At 57.0% G+C, this 21,727-nt stretch overlaps 1 protein-coding gene across 1 annotated transcript in view; it reads right to left on the minus strand.

The window, feature by feature from the left end:
* The window catches only part of LOC125431382 (forkhead box protein K1-like), a 41,588-nt gene that overhangs the window by 579 nt on the left and 19,282 nt on the right, over positions 1-21,727 (minus strand). Inside the window, exons 2-3 of the mRNA XM_048494144.1 lie at positions 9,145-9,345; positions 223-379 (exon numbers count right to left, since the gene is read on the minus strand). Of these exons, the coding sequence (XP_048350101.1) occupies positions 223-379; positions 9,145-9,345 (358 nt within the window). The remainder of the gene's footprint in view (positions 1-222; positions 380-9,144; positions 9,346-21,727) is intronic.

Genomic DNA, 21,727 nt, shown 5'->3' on the forward strand with positions numbered 1-21,727 from the left:
TCATACTGTTATCATTTGTGAGCAACCTCAGGTAGCCAGCCTGTGTAGCCAGCTGCATTTTGGGGGGTTTCCCTCAATTTATTCACCATGCTATGGAAACCTGCCACGAGGGCCACCCACGATAATCCACCGGAGACTCTGCCATCGTGATACATACAAATACATTAACTGTGGATGTTCCCTTTGCAACACAGTCAACATAAGAGACCATGCTGCTCTCACCTTTGGGCTGTCCCCACCGGACGTCTCCGCCTGCTGCTCCGACGTAGCCTTCGCAGCGTATTCTGCTACCAGCTGCAGGTCCGAGGTAATATTCTGAACAAAGCGATATCCTGAGGAACCGGCACCGCGAGGGCTTGCCGGGCACGAATTGGGAACGCTGCGGGAGAAGCAGAAAGAGTCCTTCGTTCGCTGTGCACCCAGATCCTCAACGGGCGCATACAACATTTTAAAATGCAATGAACCAAGAGCTGCTTCACTCTGCAGTTCCCGTGTTTAGCTGTTTCACAGTTTAGATCGCCTGTCCCTGCCACGGTGGGTGGAATCTGGTGGAGCTTTTGCCCAGCAAGAGGAAGAGCCATCAGACATTTTGACTGGCTGGGCAGATATTTTTTTTAAAGAAGTGGCTTTGCCAGCACTTTCTACCACAACACAGTGACCTTTGTTATGTGGCTGAAGGTATGCTATGCCAATTCTTGGGCAGCTAGCTCCGCCTCCTGGCCCTGCACCTGTCTGAAATTCCAAAGGTGCCCAATGGCTCACAAAACCTGGGTCACATCCACCAACCAGAAAGCCAGGAGCACATTTCAATGGCAGAGCCAGTGTGGTGTACTGGTTAAGAGCAGGTGCACACTAATCTGGGGCACCAGGTTTGATTCCCTCACTCTGCCACTTGAGCTGTGGAGGCTTATCTGGTGAACTAGATTAGCTTGTGCACTGCAACACAGCTGGGTGACCTTGGGGTAGTCACAGTTCTTCGGAGCTCTCTCAGCCCCACCTACCTCACAGGGTGTTTGTTGTGAGGGAGGAAGGGAAAGGAGATTGTAAACCTCTTTGAATCTCTTTACAGGAGAGAAAAAGGGGATATAAATCCAAACTCTTCATATCCCCCACTCCCCATTAATACGTTAACAGAAGCAGTAACAGTAAAAGCAGCAGAGAAGGGGGGTGGTGGATTCCTCTTCTAAGGTGCAGACTGTGAATAAATTACACCCCCCCTTAGAACTGCTGCTTTTGCAAGTGTACACAGAGCCAGTTAATACAAATGACCACAAACTCACAAGACAGACGGCCTAACATTTCCTTGCCAGAAACATCTGTCCTGCTGGACATTCTCTTCGTATGGGGCCAATACCTAAAAAAGGTGACATGGAGCTGTGGCCGTCGCAGAGGGACGTGGGGAGCGCAGGTCTAGGCCACACCGCAGGTCTGGAGAGGTTTGACAAAACCACAGGGTTGTGGGACAACCGCCAGAGAAGAGCCACAAGATGGCACTCGTGGCACAATTTAACCATCTAAAAGTGGGGAGCCTGCTAAGTAACAATAGAAAATAATGAATGTCTGGCTATTTAAACTGCGGCATCTTTCGGAGGAAAAGCTACAGCAGCTGCGCCTCAGTGAGGAATAATAAGGAAAACAACCTTGATTTGGAGAGCAGAAGAATGCTTAGGGAGTGGGGGAGCAGCTGCTTTAAGGGTCATGTATTAAGCTGTTGCCTCTGGCCGTTCCTGGGCAGGGTATGCCCCGGGACCATCGCAGCTTTTGTGTCCCAAAGAGAGCTCTGCAGAGGAAGTTGTAATTTTTACTTTTCAACTGCATTTGTGAATTCTGTCATTCTAAGGCCCCTTCCGCACACGCAAAATAATGTGTTTTCAAACCACTTTCACAACTGTTTGCAAGTGGATTTTGCTATTCCGCACAGCTTCAAAGAGCACTGAAAGCAGTTTGAAAGTGCATTATTCTGCATGTGCGGAATGAGCCTGACTGTGTTGGGGATAGGTGGGAGAGAATAACAAGGGAATCAGTTGGCCAGGGAAGTTTCCCAGCAGAAAAGCCACAAAGCATTTCTCTTCCTTAGCTGCTCCTACTGGTCTTTTGGCCAGTAAAGGAGAGGTCCTAAAGCACAGGTGTCAAACTCGTGGCCCTCCAGATGTTATGCATGATGCTGGCAGGGGATGATGCTGGCAGGGGATGATGGGAACTGTAGTCCATAACATCTGGAGGGCCGCAAGTTTGAGTGAAACGTCTAGGCACCTACAAGCAGGAACGCATCAGAGCGCACTTTGTGTCTTGTACGAGTTGCAAAAGTTGTGAAGTCTCACCAATTTGATGTAGGAACCTTACTGGCAATACATTCCAGCCTGTGCATTGCATGCGCATAAGGAATATGGGGCCTGTAGATCCATATAGCATTCTCTGCAGAGTTCTCACGCAGTTTTTACATACATCAGATTTCTAGCCAAATACATTATATGATTGAAATGTCAAACAACCATCAACATTACTCTAAGGTACCAGAACAGAAGAGGTCTGTCTGTTAGGAATTACGCACGCACACAAATATCCCTGAGATAAAAGTGTTAAGGGCTTGGAGCACTAGACAAGCCCTGCTCTCCCTATCTAGGCAGGAACAATACTGGATACAGGAAGGGTGCCTAAGCCCTCCTCAGGAAGTGACAACAAATTAGGTCCTGCCTCCCTGAGAATGAGTTAGGAATCACCCAATCAGGATGCCTGAGCTCGCCTCCAGGAGAAGGTCCCAAGTTGTTTTTGCCATGTAAAGTATGTCACCTTTCTCACTATGAACCTCTTAGTCCAGTTCCATGGATGCAAAATTCAGGGAGAATGGCTGAAAGCTGACAAACTTCGTGATGTTTCCAGGCCATGCTATTTCTCCACTAGCTCGTGGCCACAAACTTCCTCAAAGATGTCACCAAATCTAACTGGGGTACAACCCTAGAAATACAGAGCCATTCCAAGGACTACTGGGAGGGGGAACCGCCAATGTACCACATAAGCTTGGTAATCGAAGGGTATGCTTTGCTTGCGGCTACAGAATAATTTGCACAAGTTTGCCAATGTAGTCACTTTGTAGCTTTCGCCGGCGCTAAGCAAATAAAAAGACAGGAAGGTTAATTCCCAGCAATTCTGGTCTCGTGCTGCTTCACCACAAAAACACGCTCTTTCCCATCAGGGAGGCATTCAATTCAAACTCAGATTATGACAAACACAATCCCGGATTGCAAATAACATTGGCGCAACCGGACTGGAAAACACGCACATCTCTGAAGGCGAAACGCGTGTCGAACGATGTCTTCGTCATCCGGAGAGAACCCAAAGAATAAAATTTATAATCTGCTTTGCTATTCAGACCCGAAAGGCAGGCTGATATTCAAGTCCCTTCTCTCTTCTATTCTTCATGTCTGCAAGACTCTGATTTCCCCCTTACTGACAATGAGCTCCAGCACAGTTTCCTTTTTACATTTCTCATGCATAAGCAACACAGTTGTCCTATGGTCCTCTAAGGAAACAACCAGATGTTGCACGCAGCTGCTGCCATAATACTGGCAAAGAACCCTTTGTGCATTCTGGGCTGTGGCTTCAGCCAACGTCTTCTCTGCCTCGGTTATGCTGGTGAAATGTGCCACGCGACGAAGGATTCAAGCTTACAGATACAAGGGAACACAACTGCATTAGTTCCTCTAATGCAGTGGTGGCGAATCTATGGCACGGGTGCCAGAGGTGGCACTCAGAGCCCTCTCTGTGGGCACATGCAAACAGAGTCACCCCCACCCCCACCCATACATCTAGTCTGGCCTGGGCTGCTAGGCTCGATTATTAGCATTAAACCTAAGACCTAGTTTCGGGAAAGCAGTGCAGGTAACCCTGATAAGCGCTGTTAAACCCCACTGATTTTCATGCAAAGAACTAAAGCGCGATCCTTTACCTAGGTGTAAGCTCGGTTGCTGGCAATGGGGCTTGCTTCTGAGTAAACCCTCCTAGGGTCGTGATTCACCCGTTGGAAGAGTTGCACGGTTGCTTCAAAGCAAAGCCACCGACTACCACCAAGCTTACTCCCGAGTAACACACGCCTCGGAGCCAACCGTTTTTTCTAAATGGAAACCTCAGCATTCAGGTTAAATTGCCGTGTTGGCACTTTGCGATAAATAAATGTGTCTTGGGTTGCCATTTGGGCACTCGGTCTCGAAAAGGTTCGCCATCACTGCTCTAATGGGACACGTTTTCCTCACTTTCATATTTAGGCCCACCCTACCCTAACCGACATTCAATACATAGATCTATTGACGGTTCCCAAATATCGTCGAGCATTTAGGCTAGCTTGTTTAAATGCTATTTTCATTTTAATTATGTGGCATCATAAAGTTCCTCGACAATAGTATCACGGGGAAGAGATGCAATTAAGGTTGGAGTGAGAGGAGATATAAACATTGGCAGGTATAGTAGGTCAAGATTTTGTATAAAATGATCTGTGTTGGTTTTCCTGATTGTATAATTCCCTCGATGAAAAGGAGCTTGTGTATGGCTTCTTAAGAGATATGTATTAAAAATGTTTTATACATTTTATATTTTCAAACCCAATTATTTAAAGAAAATGCTATTCAGACAGCAGAACTGCACAGACAATACCAAAAGCTCCTTTCCTCTGACAGAATGTATAGTTGGGACCCAGAGAGTTTTGGAACTTTGCTTTGCTGTCTACGGGGCTGCGCAAAATTTAATAACCACTGAATTTTGTTCCTTTCCCCTTTTCTAAAGGATCTGGCCAGTTCTCCAGCCCACAGAAAACTGCAGGTCTTTCTGGGAGGAAGAGATTAACGAACCACGCCGGCTGTTGCAAAATTCTTTCTATATGTAATTACATTTAACGGACAGATCAGGTTGGGATAAGGACGTTTAGCAACCTGTTAGGCCAAATGTTCCTTGTAATTGACATGGATATGTTTGCGTATAACAGTGAGGTTAATGTTACCTTTATGACTGTCTATCTTAGCAGTGTTTGTGTTCAATTCTGATGCTCGAGACTGCGGTTGCGACAGTTAGAAAATTTTAACCATTAAAACAAAAGCCCCAAATGAGAACTGTTTGGCTTCGAGTCCTTCTCCAGGCTGTAAACTTTTCTGGGAGAACACAAACTGACTGGGGAGAGAGAGAAAGGAAAGAAGTTCCGGGTTTTCCGGCAGAGGGAGAGACTCATGTTGAAAACAAGCTGGAAAGTAAACACAGAGGAAGAACACGGGTCACCAGAGCAGGGCAGGGACTATTTGTTTTGAGTGCCAGAGAGGGAGTGTGTGTTCCTGTTCCTACAGCCAAATCTGCCCCTTTCTGCCAAAAGCTGGGAGGGAGGGAGGGAGGGGCGGGCTCCGGTTTCCAAAAAGGAAACTATCCCAACTTTGGATCTCTGAGCTAAAGTCAATTTCCCGGCAGCCAATCAGGCGAGAGCAAGGCAAATGCACACCAAATTAGGCAAGTGAACATTCCTCGAGGGAGGGGGAGAGGCCGGGCGAGGACCGCCTCGCAGCACACCCAGGGAGGAATGGAAGGGGCAGGGTTACAAGCACCCCACCACCCTTTTCTTCTTACAAGCATTGTTGACATTCCTGAAGGAAGCCTGAAGACACTGCAACAAAACCCCCTTCTTGGAAGAGGCGGAGAGCCTGCGCAACTAGAAATCTGGCTGGTGTGATTTGACGACGATGCAAGAGCTGCCCTGATGGATCAGAGCAAAGGTCCATTTAATCCGCCATTCTGTGGCCTGCTACAAGGAAGCAGGGCTTTCAGGCGGCCCTTTTCCCCGTGGTCCTCACGCCAGCATTTGGTGGAAGGAGAAGAGTTTGGAGACCTTACAAGGCGCCTTACAAACTCCTTTCCTTTCCTCTCCCCACAACAGATTCCTTGTGAGGCAGGTGGGGCTGAGAGCGTCCAGAGAGAACTGTGACTAGCCCAAGTGCACCCAGCAGGCTTCATGTGGAGGAGTGGGGAAACAAATCCCGTCTGCCTGGTTAGAGTCCGCCGCTCATGGGGAGGAGTGCGGAATCAAACCCGGTTCTCCGGATTAGAGTCTGCCACTCCTAACCACTGCACCTTGCTGGCACGGAAATGAAGTATGACAATATCACCAATACAAATCAGCCATTCCCTTTCCCAGCAAACTGCTACTATATCCACTGGGTGGAAAACCATCCTAAATACAGATGCTTCACGGAGATGGTGGGCAGGTGTGCCGTGACCAGGCAAAACAGTGCGAGAGACAAGCACCACCGCTCTCTCCTCAGGACCACGACCTCCGCCCATGTGGGATTCCACTCCCCACCCCCCTTACAAGGAAAGCAGGAACTCCCCGTTCTCAAAAGAACACCCAGAGCTGTTCTCGGAGGTCTCCCTTGTAACCTGGAAACAACAATACCTGTTCTGGGTTTTCAGGGGGAATTGAACGGGGGCAGCGAGTGGAAGACATGTCTGGCCGCTTCATGGGACACAGGCCAGAGCCACGCTCAGTTTTCAAAGTGGCCAGGGACAGCTCATGGCGATGCCAGTCTTTCCCGGACACCCACCCTTTCAAAGGTTTCTTTTGCTTCCCTGTGGCCCTTTCCGCACATGCAGAATAAGGCACTTTCAATCTACTTTGCAGCTGTGCGGAACAGCAAAATCCACTTGCAAACAATTGTGAAAGTGGATTGTTCCGCATGTGCGGAAGGGGCCCCATGTAACTGTTTTGCAGGCTTAGGAGTGCTGGGCGCCAGGCACCTTTCCGAAAGCTTTGGAAGGCAACGGGCTTCATTCACTTTCCCAGAGAAGAAAGCAGGGCAGGGCAGGGCGGTGCAGAAGGGATCGCTCGCAAACACAACCAGCAACAAACTGAGGACTGGAAGGCTGGGCAAAAGTAAAACAGAAACAAAACATGAGCCTCAAAAGACGCTTGACGTTTTCCAAGAAACTCAGAGAGACCGGCGGTTCTGAAGCCCCAAACGGATGTTCACAGCGACCAGCCCCTCGTAAACAATACTGCCGCAGGGCCAGGGCCAGGCAGGAGGAGTCGATGAGTTTGTCACCTGCTTCCCTCTCATGCTGTAAGCTGCAAACAATATCTGGAAGAGGCGCCATGGGGCACTGCTAGACCAGCGGCCACATTCGCCCCACCCACAAACACCACCACGAAGGCCACGCCCCACCACCGCTAACCCTTCCCCGCTGCACACAGCTCCGTGCTCATCGGAAGGAGGATGTTCGAAGTTGCAAACCGCAACTGCCGCTTCTACGAAAGGCTTGAAAAGAGAACTGGGCCCCTTTTCCTCCCCGGTTTCTACAAAGCACTCCTGCAGCCCTTGAACTGCAAAAGGCCGTTTGGCTGAGCCAACATCCTCTTTGCAGCTTCAAGTCTCTCGGCCTTCCACACCTGTCTGCTGAGACGGTAGCCAAGTGGACTGGCAGGGAGCCCTTCCCACACCAGGGAGCTTAGGAAAGCGTGCTCAGGCCTGCAGTTGTCAACAGTGAATCATGCGCAGGACTCCGCTGTTGCTCAGTCGGTAAACACACTTGCGTCATCAAGCGACGCCTTCCCCTTCCAGCTCACCTGGGACTGCTCTCCATGTTTTCCTGTGGGGGGCAGGGCAGCATGTCAACAAAAGGCAATTTCACTTCCTCTGTTTCATATCACGTTTCACTTCAAGGCTCATAACCAGGAACCTGTGACAAAACAAACCGTTGCGCTGCTCTCTGAAATCTCAGGTGGAAATCTGGATCCGGGATCTGGCGCAGGCACTAAGAATGAGCCCCTCCTTTCTGTCTACCAGGAACCAGTTTTTACTATGCACAGGGCGACCAAGCTGAAAAGGGCACCTTTTTTTGTTACAAGAAGGGAAGGAGAGAAGACGATGAGTTGGATTTATATTCCCCCCTTTCTCTCCTGTAAGGACACTCAGAAAGGCTTACAAACTCCTTTCCCTTCCCCCCTCACAACAAACACCCTGTGAGGTGGGTGGGGCTGAGAGAGCTCTGAAGAACTGTGACTAGCCCAAGGTCACCCAGCTGGCATGTGTTGGAGTGCACAAGCTAATCTGGTTCCCCAGAGAAGCCTCCACAGCTCAAGTGGCAGAGCGGGGAATCAAACCCGGTTCTCCAGATTAGAGTGCACATGCTCTTAACCACTACACTACGCTGGCTCCACCCAGGGTGACAGGAAGAGGCACTTTCTCCCACTGCTATTTATGATATTTATACGTGGGCAGGTTCCATTTTTAGTCTACCTGCCCAAGACACTTCAGAGAGCTTCAGGGGCTCAAAGTCGATTTTGAGCCCACTTCCACAAAGTAACAGAACTGAAAGACAGTCAGGAAGCAAGAGAGGAAAGTCCAGATACAGATCGTATGGCATTTGTGGCCGCAAGATAAACAGCTGCAACTTCACGCTGCATTTCATACAGAGATGAAGATATTCATGGTAGATCTCAAAGGTCATGGTGGCTGAAGGTCACCTCCATGTTTGGAGGTGTTTGCCACTGAATGTCGTCCAGGAAAGCAGCTGACTTGTGGTGATGCCATGGCGCCGAGCCTCATGGGATTTTCAAGGCAAGAGATGAGACTTCCTTGGTGGTCTCCCATGTTGGGCTTTCTCCCAAGTTCTTACGAGATCATGTTATCAGCAAGATCACTGGGGAACACAGCCTTCCTCTCCTCTCCTGCCCCTGGGAAACATTCAGTCCTCAGGAGCCCATTTAAACCCCAGCCTTTACATTCTCCTCCAGAAAGGCATAGCCAATATTCAGGGGGGAAAGCAGAAGCAGTAGAGCTTCAGAACCCCGTTACGGTGGGGTTGGATCTTGGGCCCTGCACCTCGGTGGCCCAGTTTCCTGTGCTGGGAATGCCACGACCAGGGGGACGGAAGAGGAGAACAAGGTTCAAGTGACCCTCCCCGGATCCCGCAATACACGATCCCTCTCTCCTTTCCCCCAGCCCATTGTAACGATGGCCGCATGCTAGGTTTGTGTATCAGCTACACTCGATGAAGGCCTCCAGGTAGCCATTCGCCTAGTTCTGGACCACCACTTAGAAGAGACTTATCGAAAACAGACAATCAGGCCACAGCGCAGCTCACGACACAAACGCACACTGGAATGCAACCCCTTACCTGATGGTGCCAGTGGGGGAGGGCAGCGGGCTGACCAAACTCCGGAGATCCGGCTCCAGGATGTGGATCTTAAGAGGTGACATCTGGGGGTAAAGCGGCCGGAGCGGAGGGGACGAGGCTTCTTCCTTCACCTCCTCCTCTTTGTGGTAGAACGACGTAAACTGGATCTTGATGACGGTGCTGGGGAACCGGAAGGTGCACCTGGGGAAAGAAAGGAACGAGAAAGGGATGCGGTGTAAGAGATGGGGTGTTTGAAACGAAGAACTGGCCGGCTTGGCAGATGTGAGCATACGGGCTCTATCGATCCAACAAGCCTCAAGGAAAACCCTTTTTTGTTCACATGAAAGCGACGTAAACTGCACTAGGCCTTTGGTCCATCGAGTCTGGGTGCCACTCAGGCCCTCCAGATGTTCGTGGACTACCATTCCTAGCAGCCCCTGCCAGCATGGCCAATTGGCCCTGCTGGCATGAGCTGATGGGAATCGTAGTCCATGAATACCTGGAGGGCCTGAGTTTGACACCTATGGTCTAGTCCTGTGGTGGCGAACCTATGGCTCTCCAGATGTTCATGAACTACAATTCTCATCAGCCCCTGCCAGTGTGGCCGATTGGCCACAAACATCTGGAGTGCCATAGGTTCGCCACCACTGCTCTAGTCTATCCAACTGGCAGCAGCTTTCCAGGGTCTCAGGCAGGGGTCTTCCATCCAATCTCTTACCTGATCCTTCCAACTGGAGCAACTGAGAATCCAGCTGTCCTTGGGACTGATGGGCTGATAATTCCCAGGGTCTGCACCCCCAAGCCTAGTGCTGGGGAGGAAAAGCTAGGGCAGCCTCCCCACAGGGACTCTCACTACCCACCTCCCTAGGGGAGGGCTGTGGCTGTGTGGAAGAGATTCTGCTTTGCATGCAGGGGGTCCCAGGTTCAATCCCCGGAAGCTCCAGGTAAAAGCAGAGGGAAGCGGGAAATGAGAAAGACCCCCCCCACCTGAGTTCCTGTGGAGCCACTACCAGTCTGAGCAGACAACACCGGCCTTGATGGACTGATTGTCTGACTCAGTCGGAAGCAGCTTCACGTGTGTCCAATAGCACACTGAGATAATTAGCAGAGGGACTGTTATCCTCTGATTCCAACGCTCGATCCGCCAGCGTGGTGTCGTGGTTAAGAGCAGGTGGATTCTAATCTGGAGAACCAGGTTTGATTCTCCACTCCTCCACCTGAGTGGCAGAGGCTTATCTGGTGAACCAGATGCATTTCCACACTCCGACATTCCTACTGGGTGACCTTGGGCTAGTCACAGTTCTCTCTGGACTCTCTCAGCCCCTCACAAGGTGTCTGTTGTAGGAAGAGGAAGGGAAAGGAGCTTGTAAGCCGCCTTGAGTCTCCTGAGAGAAAGGTGAGGTATAAATCCAGACTCTTCTTCTTCTTCCTGCTCTATACCAGCGACAGCAACAACATCGACCCCTTGCAGAAGGAAGCAGAGGGCTCAAAAGCTAGTGAGGAACAGAGTAGTTTGACCTACAGGGTTTTGATGAACAGAAAAACAAGGTTCAAAGCTTTTTATATGCTCCACGGCTTCCCTCCCAGGAAGAAAAAACTTTATAATCTGTATTGAGTGTTGGAGACTAAAGGTTGTAAACCAGTAAACACCGATGGTTGTTTACACAATATTAAGCTCTCTGCTGCCCGCACTGGCTCACAACATTACAAGCATCCTCCCTGACCTCAGCCCAGTAATAGCAAAAGACTGCCTCCCCCTTTAAGACAAACTTGCAGAAATCTCACTTGGCGTTTCTGGTTAGCATTTCCAGGCCTTTTCCAAAGGCCGGACAAGACTTAGCTAAGCAACTTTCCAACCGGCACCGAGCACTCGGGGAGGCGCAAATCACGACCCCGATAAAAAACAAATATCTTGCAATGTACGTTTCGACCCACCCCAAACTGTGCTGTTTTTATTCAGAGGATGGCTTCAGTCTGCTCCATTTTACTTGACATTTCCGCCACCAGCAGTTACGGCCAGTCATAACCAGGCGAACAAACAGTCCCAGACAGCTATGATAGACGTGACCGCATACATTTCAGCTCCTGGTGGCATATCTTTCTCGCTGGGGATGGGAACCCTGTCTTGCCAAGGTTATTGGCCTGGCTCTACATCTTTCAAACCGCAGCCTTGCAAAGAATATGTGTCTGCAGTTGGCATTTGCAGCCATGCTACAGGAGGGGAGACAGGAGAGAAATGTTCAGTGCATCACAACAGCTTAGTTAGTGTCAGAGATTTCGCCACTACAACAGCCAGACGATAAGCCCGTATAATTAAGTCAGCAAATCCCACCAGTGCTAAGCAATACAACTGGACCACACATCACTACACAAAGCTACCAATAAAGTTTGCTGTGCCCTTGGCTTTGAGCCACAAGACTCCCTCGGAATCTGTCAAACTCCTTCACTTTGCCTCTACCTTGGCAGAGGCAGACACAAACAGCATGGAGCATTTTCAACCCTTTGCATAAGAGAATGACACGGCTCCTCCGTCTGTGGCAGGCCGGCGTAGGAACAGAGCTACAGGGTTGATCCACAAGTCTGGCATTCAAAATCCCCAAGGGACTGGCCAAGACAGCAGCTCAAGAAATGAGACTTGAGTATCCCCCCCCCTTTTTTTAAAGAAAGCTCATTTTAAAACAAAGGTAATTTCCACCCACTGTTTCAACGATTTCCCACTCTCGGCTGTTAACACTGGAAAACCTACAATCCCAAACTTATCAAAAACAAAAGAGAATGGTACAGTTGGTTTTTCTGTGAAGTTCTCCTCCACGACATTCAAAATTCAACAATTCTTGCAAGGAGCACATGCATAATAGAAACCAGGAACAGCTCTCAGGAGGAAAGAGCAGTATTTGAAAGCCAGAGATCAAAAAGCATTTTTATATTTTTTAAAAAATAATAATGCCCAAGATGGCAGAAAGAAAGGAAAAAAACCACATCAAAACAGAAGGCACTGCGATTCCTTCCCCCTCCTTTTAGAAACACTGCACACACACACCTTTTTACAGTTCACTGCTCTTGAGGAACTACAAAATAAGGCTGTATAAACAGGAAGGCTCCCATAAATCACTACAGAACTGTAAACGCTACAGACATCTGATGTTAGTCAAACTCTGGAAGTATTTGCACAGCAAGGGCTGGGCAAGAACGAAGACGAGGTTCTTTTCCGACAAGAATTTCACTCTGCGATATTATCTGAGACAATAATCCTCGCTGACCGCACAAGCCCATAAGCTCTGGGGTACTTAAGCCAATTCCTTTGCTGGCTGGCTAGCTGCCTGGGCAGTCACAGCCCAAACCACCCATTTCCCAGCTTACTTAGGCCACGGATTTGTTCAGAATGCAAACTGCTTCTTCACACCCACATCCTTATTTTAAAACAGAGTCACAACCTTTTTTTGATAAGGGGGGCAGCTCTGCTCAGGACTGTATGCTAAGATGCCTAGCGGCTGCAGGTTCAAAAATGACCACACGCTGCACCAGATAACTCTTCCCTGTTGGTTGTTAACCCACTAGTTTTTCTCCTTTAGGGCACAGATCTCATCTTTCAGAATGTCAGAAAGCCAGCACAATGCTCGACCACCGGATCCTTTTTTGGTTCGGTTGTTTTTATTTTCCTGCCATCGACACGGTGACCCTGGAGGGTTTATTTTGTCCGGTTGGGCACAAAGCACCATTTCAGCCGAACTCCGAGCATCTTGAAACGGCAGAGCCTTTCGCCAGCCTGAAAGGAAGCTTCAGAGGTTGAACGCTACACCAGACTTCAGCAGAGTGGCAACTTGAAGCAACAAATGCTATGTATGCCCCCCCCCCCCCGCCCCCCCAAGCCATGCTGCTTTCTGGGCAGGAATTTCCATATGTGTAAATAGCTACTTAGCACATGATGCCTCTGCTCTCAAAAATCCCAGCTCGAAAGCAACGTTTTCCATCAACAGTAAGGGGGCTTCCTTTCATTTGCAGTGGACATGGAAAGAGGCTAAGAATTTTTGGGATATGATATTTAAGACAGTACAAAATATTCTGAATATAGTCATTTTTTTAAAAAAGGAGTTTTTTCTGTTGGGAATTACAGGAAAGGGCTTTCCTAAGCAATATAGAACTTTGTTTATGTATATGACCGCAGCAAGAAATGTATGTGTGCAAAATGGAGAGATAATAAAATACCAACAAAAGGGCACTGGATTCTGCAAGCTACAGAATATTCAAAAATGGCAAAGTAGATGGCATTATTAAGAGACTATAGTTTGAATATTTTTTTTGGAAACAGGAAACCTTTTCCAGAACATTTCTGAAAGCCTATTCACGTAGAGAAGTAGTGGCAGGGTTTGAAATCTTGAGAAAAACAGTAGTGCGTAACCATTAGAGTACACTTAACAAATAACTATTGAATTAATGTCTTAGTTATATATACGTGAGCCTAGAGATAACGCTTAATCAAAGATGATATAGCTGAAAGTCTAAGATGTGTAATGGGTTGTGGATTTTTTCCTGATGTCTGTGTTTTTTGTTTGTTTGCTTGTTTGTTTGTTTGTGTTAAGTGTGAGAAAATACAAAGTTTATTTTAAAGAAACCTCACTGTTTCCAGCTGAAATCTCAGGCTTCACTACTTAGTAACCTTCACCCACTCAAGCATCAAACTCCACGTGACTCACGTTTGCCATCTCTGCCTTTTCTCTATTGCCTGCCTGGTTTAGACTGCAGGACTTCTTAGATGAAGAAGAAGAGTTTGGATTTATATCCCCGCTTTCTCTACTCAATGGGGCTCACAAACTCCTTTCCCTTCCCCCCCCCCCACAATAAACATGCTGTGAGGTAGGTGGGGCTGAGAGAGCTCCAAAGAACTGTGACTAGCCCAAGGTCACCCAGCTGGCGTGTGTGGGAGTGTACAGGCTAATCTGAATTCCCCAGAGAAGCCTCCACAGCTCAGGCGGCAGAGCGCGGAATCAAACCCGGTTCCTTCAAATTAGAGTATACCTGCTCTTACCCACTACGCCACTGCTTAGCATGGAGAACTTAGTCGCCTCCTCTATTTCATTTTACTTGGACACTGCAAAGATCACTGCTGGTTCTCCTCTGTGTCCCTCCTCCAAGGAAAGTGAGGAGCCTAACCACAAGGAACAGCCTTCTCAGTGGTGGCCCTGCTGAATGTGGAAGGCCCTCCCATTGGAAGTCTGCACACCCACCCTCTCCTGCCTCCTTTCATGCCTATACAGGCAAGATACTTGGCCAAGCTGCTCAGTTTCTCTTTGGGTTTGGCACAGGATGCGGCGACTGTTTTCAGAGGGCTGGGTTCCCGTGCTGGCGGACTGCTTTTTTATCGACTGGGTTTTACGGTTTGGATTTTATTGTCACCTGCCTTGAATGAACTGCGGAGAGGCTGGGTATAAATATTCGGAATAAACAAATCACACTGCAATGGTTCATCCGGAATTCCTTGCTAGTAGCGACACTCTCTCCTGCTCCACATTTTGTTGTTATTCAAAAGACAGAATTTGTCAGCAGTGGCGAGGTGGGGGGTGGGAAACTGCAGATTTCTCCAAGCTCAATCCAATAAACCAGTGGTGGGATCCAAAAATTTTAGTAACAGGTTCCCATGGTGGTGGGATTCAAACAGTGGCGTAGCGCCAATGGGGCTGGGCAGGGCACGCCGGGGGCGTGGCCGGGCATTCCGGGGGCGGGGCATTAATAATTTCTCTGTTACTGTAAAAAACTCTTACTGTAAAAAAAGTTCCAAATTTCCAGCTGGTATCTTTCTGTCCATAATTTAAACTCATTATAGCAAGTCCTATCGTCTACTGCCAACAGAAACAACTACTTCTCCTCTAATTGACTGCCTGTCAAATACTTAATACTTTCAAATACTTAATTTTGTTTGTACAAATCAAAAGAAGGATACTTTCCTTAAACAAGGAACTTTTCCATATTTCTAAAACATGTTTTTAAAATAGCCCAACAGGGAGAATTATCCCGTTTTCTACCTTCGCTTACCAGCCCCATAGGAAACAACAGGACTTTATCATTTTTGGACCTAATGGAATTTCTAACGGAAAAGCAGACCCAATTAGTAACCCCCTCTCGGCACACACAAATAATCAGTAACCCACTCTCAGGAACTAGGTGAGAACCTGCTGGATCCCACCTCTGCAATAAACTATAGACGTAATGTACACTCAGAGATGTCTAGTCATTAATGGCTGCCCTGAGCCCTTCAGGAGAGGGCGACTCATAAATTGAATAAGTAATAATAAAATAATCCTGGTGGTCTTTAATGCAACTGCTACAACTTCGTCCTTCTATCTTTTCTATACCAACCTCACGATTTTCACCTACTGTTAACCCCCACAGGGCAGATCTTGATTGATAACAAGCACAGATGCTACGATACAAATGAGGATAAAAATAAATAAACGATCATAAAAATAAATAAACGCAGATCCACGCAGCGACTCATGCATTCATTTCCAATGTGCACACTACTACAGCACACTCAGGATCTGGAGAACTGGTTGCAAATGATGGTGCATTTCATTTTGATTCCCACAAGTGAGTTTCATCGCTACAAAAAAAAGGCAAAAGAAACATAATATCTAAATAAACCAGGAGGGCAAAGGCACTGCAGCAATCTCTACAGTGCGGTGTAGGCGTTATCAGCATGGACTCTAGTCTGGAGACCAGGCTTGATTCCCCACTCTTCAACTTGAGTGGCAGACTCTTATTTGGTGACCCAAATTTGTTTCCCCGCTCCTCCGTATGAAGCCTGTTGGGTGACGTTGGCCGAGTTACAGTTCTCTCCGAACTCTCTCAGCCCCGCCTACCTCACAAGGTGTCTGTTGTGCAGAGAGGAAGGAAAGGACTTTGTGAGCCACTTTTGAGACTCCTTCAGGTTGAGAAAGCAGGGTATAAATCCAAACCCTTTTTTTTTCTTTTTCGTAACAGCAAAGCGAGCAGAGCCTGAGGGCCGTCCTATTGAGCAATACCAAAGTTCTCCCACTCCGACAAGCCACTTAGGCTACCAAGAACATTGCATGGCCACAAAGCAGCAGTATGAGTTGCATGCCCCTGCCAAGGATATGGAATAGCTTAACCTCTCCTCGCTAGTTAGACACACGATCTTAGCACAAGGAGGATATGCACTAATAGCGCATTTGTGTTCTGTGAGTGTCACTGACAAAAGCTGGAAGAGAGTCAGCGTTCCACGGCTGCAGTATTTCAGACCGCACGGGGGACTTACAACCAAACTTTACAGAATGGCTCCCCCAGACACATCAAACAGCTGCTCAAACGAATAAGCACATCAACGTTAGCCCCAGGAATCGAGGGAAACGTGCTTCAAAAAGCATTACATCGCCTAATGGATAATTTAGACCTGGATCCTTACAGGACTGCTCATAAATACAGAAATGCGACTGGAATGCAAATTCCTGCAACAACTGTTAGCGTCAATGTGTAGCATCAGGCGGCAACGAATCAGCTAGGGAATAATCATTCATTTAAGGCAATCGACTCTGAAAACTGCCTTTGTTAGATACATTCCTGCCGTACTAGTATCTGACAAAGGGAGCTTGGCTGTTTGAAAGACTCTGTCCTCAAAATCTCTGTTGCTACCAGACTCAGTTCTTGCTCTTCAACTGCAAATAAACATCTAAAAACTAGAAGAAGAAGAAGAAGAAGAAGAAGAAGAAGAAGAAGAAGAAGAAGAAGAAGAAGAAGAAGAAGAAGAAGAAGAAGAAGAAGAAGAAGAAGAAGAAGAAGGAAGAAGAAGAAGAAGAAGAAGAAGAAGAGTTGGATTTATATTCCCCCCTTTCTCTCCTGTAAGGAGACTCAAAGGGGCATACAATCTCCTTTCCCTCCCCCCTCCTCACAACAAACACCCTGTGAGGTAGGTGGGGCTGAGAGAGCTCCGAAGAACTGTGACTACCCCAAGGTCACCCAGCTGTGTTGGAGTGCACAAGCTAATCTGGTTCCCCAGATAAGCCTCCACACATCAAGTGGCAGAGTGGGGAATCAAACCCAGTTCTCCAGATTAGATACATGAGCTCTTAACCTCCTACGCCTCTGCTGCTCAAGGTGGCTTACAAGCTCCTTTCCCTTCTTCTCAGCAGAACAGGCACCTTGCGAGGTAGGTGGGGCTGAGAGAGTCCTGAGAGAACTGTGACTAGCCCAAAGTCACCCAGCAGGAACGTACGAGTGCAGAAACACATCTGGTTCACCAGATAAGCCTCTCAGGTGAAGGAGTGGGGAATCCAACCCAGTTCACCAGATTAGAATCCACCTGCTCTTAACCACTACACCTCGCCGGCTCTCAGGGCATTTGGGGGATTTGGGGGGGGGGGGGGGTGGGGGGGGGGGGGGGTGGGGGGGGGGGGGGGTGGGGGGGGGGGGGGGTGGGGGGGGGGGGCGGTGTGGGGGGGGGGGGGTGGGGGGGGGGGGGGGTGGGGGGGGGAGCGGGCGGGGGGGGGGGGGGGCGGGGGGGTGGGGGGGCGGGGGGGGGGGGGGGTGGGGGGGGTGGGCGGGGTGGGGGGGGTGGGGGGTGGGGGGGGGGGGGGGTGGGGGGGGGGGGGGGTGGGGGGGGGGGGGGGTGGGGGGGGGGGGGGGTGGGGGGGGGGGGGGGTGGGGGGGGGGGGGGGTGGGGGGGGGGGGGGGTGGGGGGGGGGGGGGGTGGGGGGGGGGGGGGGTGGGGGGGGGGGGGGGTGGGGGGGGGGGGGGGTGGGGGGGGGGGGGGGTGGGGGGGGGGGGGGGTGGGGGGGGGGGGGGGTGGGGGGGGGGGGGGGTGGGGGGGGGGGGGGGTGGGGGGGGGGGGGGGTGGGGGGGGGGGGGGGTGGGGGGGGGGGGGGGTGGGGGGGGGGGGGGGTGGGGGGGGGGGGGGGTGGGGGGGGGGGGGGGTGGGGGGGGGGGGGGGTGGGGGGGGGGGGGGGTGGGGGGGGGGGGGGGTGGGGGGGGGGGGGGGTGGGGGGGGGGGGGGGTGGGGGGGGGGGGGGGTGGGGGGGGGGGGGGGTGGGGGGGGGGGGGGGTGGGGGGGGGGGGGGGTGGGGGGGGGGGGGGGTGGGGGGGGGGGGGGGTGGGGGGGGGGGGGGGTGGGGGGGGGGGGGGGTGGGGGGGGGGGGGGGTGGGGGGGGGGGGGGGTGGGGGGGGGGGGGGGTGGGGGGGGGGGGGGGTGGGGGGGGGGGGGGGTGGGGGGGGGGGGGGGTGGGGGGGGGGGGGGGTGGGGGGGGGGGGGGGTGGGGGGGGGGGGGGGTGGGGGGGGGGGGGGGTGGGGGGGGGGGGGGGTGGGGGGGGGGGGGGGTGGGGGGGGGGGGGGGTGGGGGGGGGGGGGGGTGGGGGGGGGGGGGGGTGGGGGGGGGGGGGGGTGGGGGGGGGGGGGGGTGGGGGGGGGGGGGGGTGGGGGGGGGGGGGGGTGGGGGGGGGGGGGGGTGGGGGGGGGGGGGGGTGGGGGGGGGGGGGGGTGGGGGGGGGGGGGGGTGGGGGGGGGGGGGGGTGGGGGGGGGGGGGGGTGGGGGGGGGGGGGGGTGGGGGGGGGGGGGGGTGGGGGGGGGGGGGGGTGGGGGGGGGGGGGGGTGGGGGGGGGGGGGGGTGGGGGGGGGGGGGGGTGGGGGGGGGGGGGGGTGGGGGGGGGGGGGGGTGGGGGGGGGGGGGGGTGGGGGGGGGGGGGGGTGGGGGGGGGGGGGGGTGGGGGGGGGGGGGGGTGGGGGGGGGGGGGGGTGGGGGGGGGGGGGGGTGGGGGGGGGGGGGGGTGGGGGGGGGGGGGGGTGGGGGGGGGGGGGGGTGGGGGGGGGGGGGGGTGGGGGGGGGGGGGGGTGGGGGGGGGGGGGGGTGGGGGGGGGGGGGGGTGGGGGGGGGGGGGGGTGGGGGGGGGGGGGGGTGGGGGGGGGGGGGGGTGGGGGGGGGGGGGGGTGGGGGGGGGGGGGGGTGGGGGGGGGGGGGGGTGGGGGGGGGGGGGGGTGGGGGGGGGGGGGGGTGGGGGGGGGGGGGGGTGGGGGGGGGGGGGGGTGGGGGGGGGGGGGGGTGGGGGGGGGGGGGGGTGGGGGGGGGGGGGGGTGGGGGGGGGGGGGGGTGGGGGGGGGGGGGGGTGGGGGGGGGGGGGGGTGGGGGGGGGGGGGGGTGGGGGGGGGGGGGGGTGGGGGGGGGGGGGGGTGGGGGGGGGGGGGGGTGGGGGGGGGGGGGGGTGGGGGGGGGGGGGGGTGGGGGGGGGGGGGGGTGGGGGGGGGGGGGGGTGGGGGGGGGGGGGGGTGGGGGGGGGGGGGGGTGGGGGGGGGGGGGGGTGGGGGGGGGGGGGGGTGGGGGGGGGGGGGGGTGGGGGGGGGGGGGGGTGGGGGGGGGGGGGGGTGGGGGGGGGGGGGGGTGGGGGGGGGGGGGGGTGGGGGGGGGGGGGGGTGGGGGGGGGGGGGGGTGGGGGGGGGGGGGGGTGGGGGGGGGGGGGGGTGGGGGGGGGGGGGGGTGGGGGGGGGGGGGGGTGGGGGGGGGGGGGGGTGGGGGGGGGGGGGGGTGGGGGGGGGGGGGGGTGGGGGGGGGGGGGGGTGGGGGGGGGGGGGGGTGGGGGGGGGGGGGGGTGGGGGGGGGGGGGGGTGGGGGGGGGGGGGGGTGGGGGGGGGGGGGGGTGGGGGGGGGGGGGGGTGGGGGGGGGGGGGGGTGGGGGGGGGGGGGGGTGGGGGGGGGGGGGGGTGGGGGGGGGGGGGGGTGGGGGGGGGGGGGGGTGGGGGGGGGGGGGGGTGGGGGGGGGGGGGGGTGGGGGGGGGGGGGGGTGGGGGGGGGGGGGGGTGGGGGGGGGGGGGGGTGGGGGGGGGGGGGGGTGGGGGGGGGGGGGGGTGGGGGGGGGGGGGGGTGGGGGGGGGGGGGGGTGGGGGGGGGGGGGGGTGGGGGGGGGGGGGGGTGGGGGGGGGGGGGGGTGGGGGGGGGGGGGGGTGGGGGGGGGGGGGGGTGGGGGGGGGGGGGGGTGGGGGGGGGGGGGGGTGGGGGGGGGGGGGGGTGGGGGGGGGGGGGGGTGGGGGGGGGGGGGGGTGGGGGGGGGGGGGGGTGGGGGGGGGGGGGGGTGGGGGGGGGGGGGGGTGGGGGGGGGGGGGGGTGGGGGGGGGGGGGGGTGGGGGGGGGGGGGGGTGGGGGGGGGGGGGGGTGGGGGGGGGGGGGGGTGGGGGGGGGGGGGGGTGGGGGGGGGGGGGGGTGGGGGGGGGGGGGGGTGGGGGGGGGGGGGGGTGGGGGGGGGGGGGGGTGGGGGGGGGGGGGGGTGGGGGGGGGGGGGGGTGGGGGGGGGGGGGGGTGGGGGGGGGGGGGGGTGGGGGGGGGGGGGGGTGGGGGGGGGGGGGGGTGGGGGGGGGGGGGGGTGGGGGGGGGGGGGGGTGGGGGGGGGGGGGGGTGGGGGGGGGGGGGGGTGGGGGGGGGGGGGGGTGGGGGGGGGGGGGGGTGGGGGGGGGGGGGGGTGGGGGGGGGGGGGGGTGGGGGGGGGGGGGGGTGGGGGGGGGGGGGGGTGGGGGGGGGGGGGGGTGGGGGGGGGGGGGGGTGGGGGGGGGGGGGGGTGGGGGGGGGGGGGGGTGGGGGGGGGGGGGGGTGGGGGGGGGGGGGGGTGGGGGGGGGGGGGGGTGGGGGGGGGGGGGGGTGGGGGGGGGGGGGGGTGGGGGGGGGGGGGGGTGGGGGGGGGGGGGGGTGGGGGGGGGGGGGGGTGGGGGGGGGGGGGGGTGGGGGGGGGGGGGGGTGGGGGGGGGGGGGGGTGGGGGGGGGGGGGGGTGGGGGGGGGGGGGGGTGGGGGGGGGGGGGGGTGGGGGGGGGGGGGGGTGGGGGGGGGGGGGGGTGGGGGGGGGGGGGGGTGGGGGGGGGGGGGGGTGGGGGGGGGGGGGGGTGGGGGGGGGGGGGGGTGGGGGGGGGGGGGGGTGGGGGGGGGGGGGGGTGGGGGGGGGGGGGGGTGGGGGGGGGGGGGGGTGGGGGGGGGGGGGGGTGGGGGGGGGGGGGGGTGGGGGGGGGGGGGGGTGGGGGGGGGGGGGGGTGGGGGGGGGGGGGGGTGGGGGGGGGGGGGGGTGGGGGGGGGGGGGGGTGGGGGGGGGGGGGGGTGGGGGGGGGGGGGGGTGGGGGGGGGGGGGGGTGGGGGGGGGGGGGGGTGGGGGGGGGGGGGGGTGGGGGGGGGGGGGGGTGGGGGGGGGGGGGGGTGGGGGGGGGGGGGGGTGGGGGGGGGGGGGGGTGGGGGGGGGGGGGGGTGGGGGGGGGGGGGGGTGGGGGGGGGGGGGGGTGGGGGGGGGGGGGGGTGGGGGGGGGGGGGGGTGGGGGGGGGGGGGGGTGGGGGGGGGGGGGGGTGGGGGGGGGGGGGGGTGGGGGGGGGGGGGGGTGGGGGGGGGGGGGGGTGGGGGGGGGGGGGGGTGGGGGGGGGGGGGGGTGGGGGGGGGGGGGGGTGGGGGGGGGGGGGGGTGGGGGGGGGGGGGGGTGGGGGGGGGGGGGGGTGGGGGGGGGGGGGGGTGGGGGGGGGGGGGGGTGGGGGGGGGGGGGGGTGGGGGGGGGGGGGGGTGGGGGGGGGGGGGGGTGGGGGGGGGGGGGGGTGGGGGGGGGGGGGGGTGGGGGGGGG

Source organism: Sphaerodactylus townsendi, linkage group LG04 (genome assembly GCF_021028975.2).
Source record: "Sphaerodactylus townsendi isolate TG3544 linkage group LG04, MPM_Stown_v2.3, whole genome shotgun sequence".
NCBI lineage: Eukaryota > Metazoa > Chordata > Lepidosauria > Squamata > Sphaerodactylidae > Sphaerodactylus > Sphaerodactylus townsendi.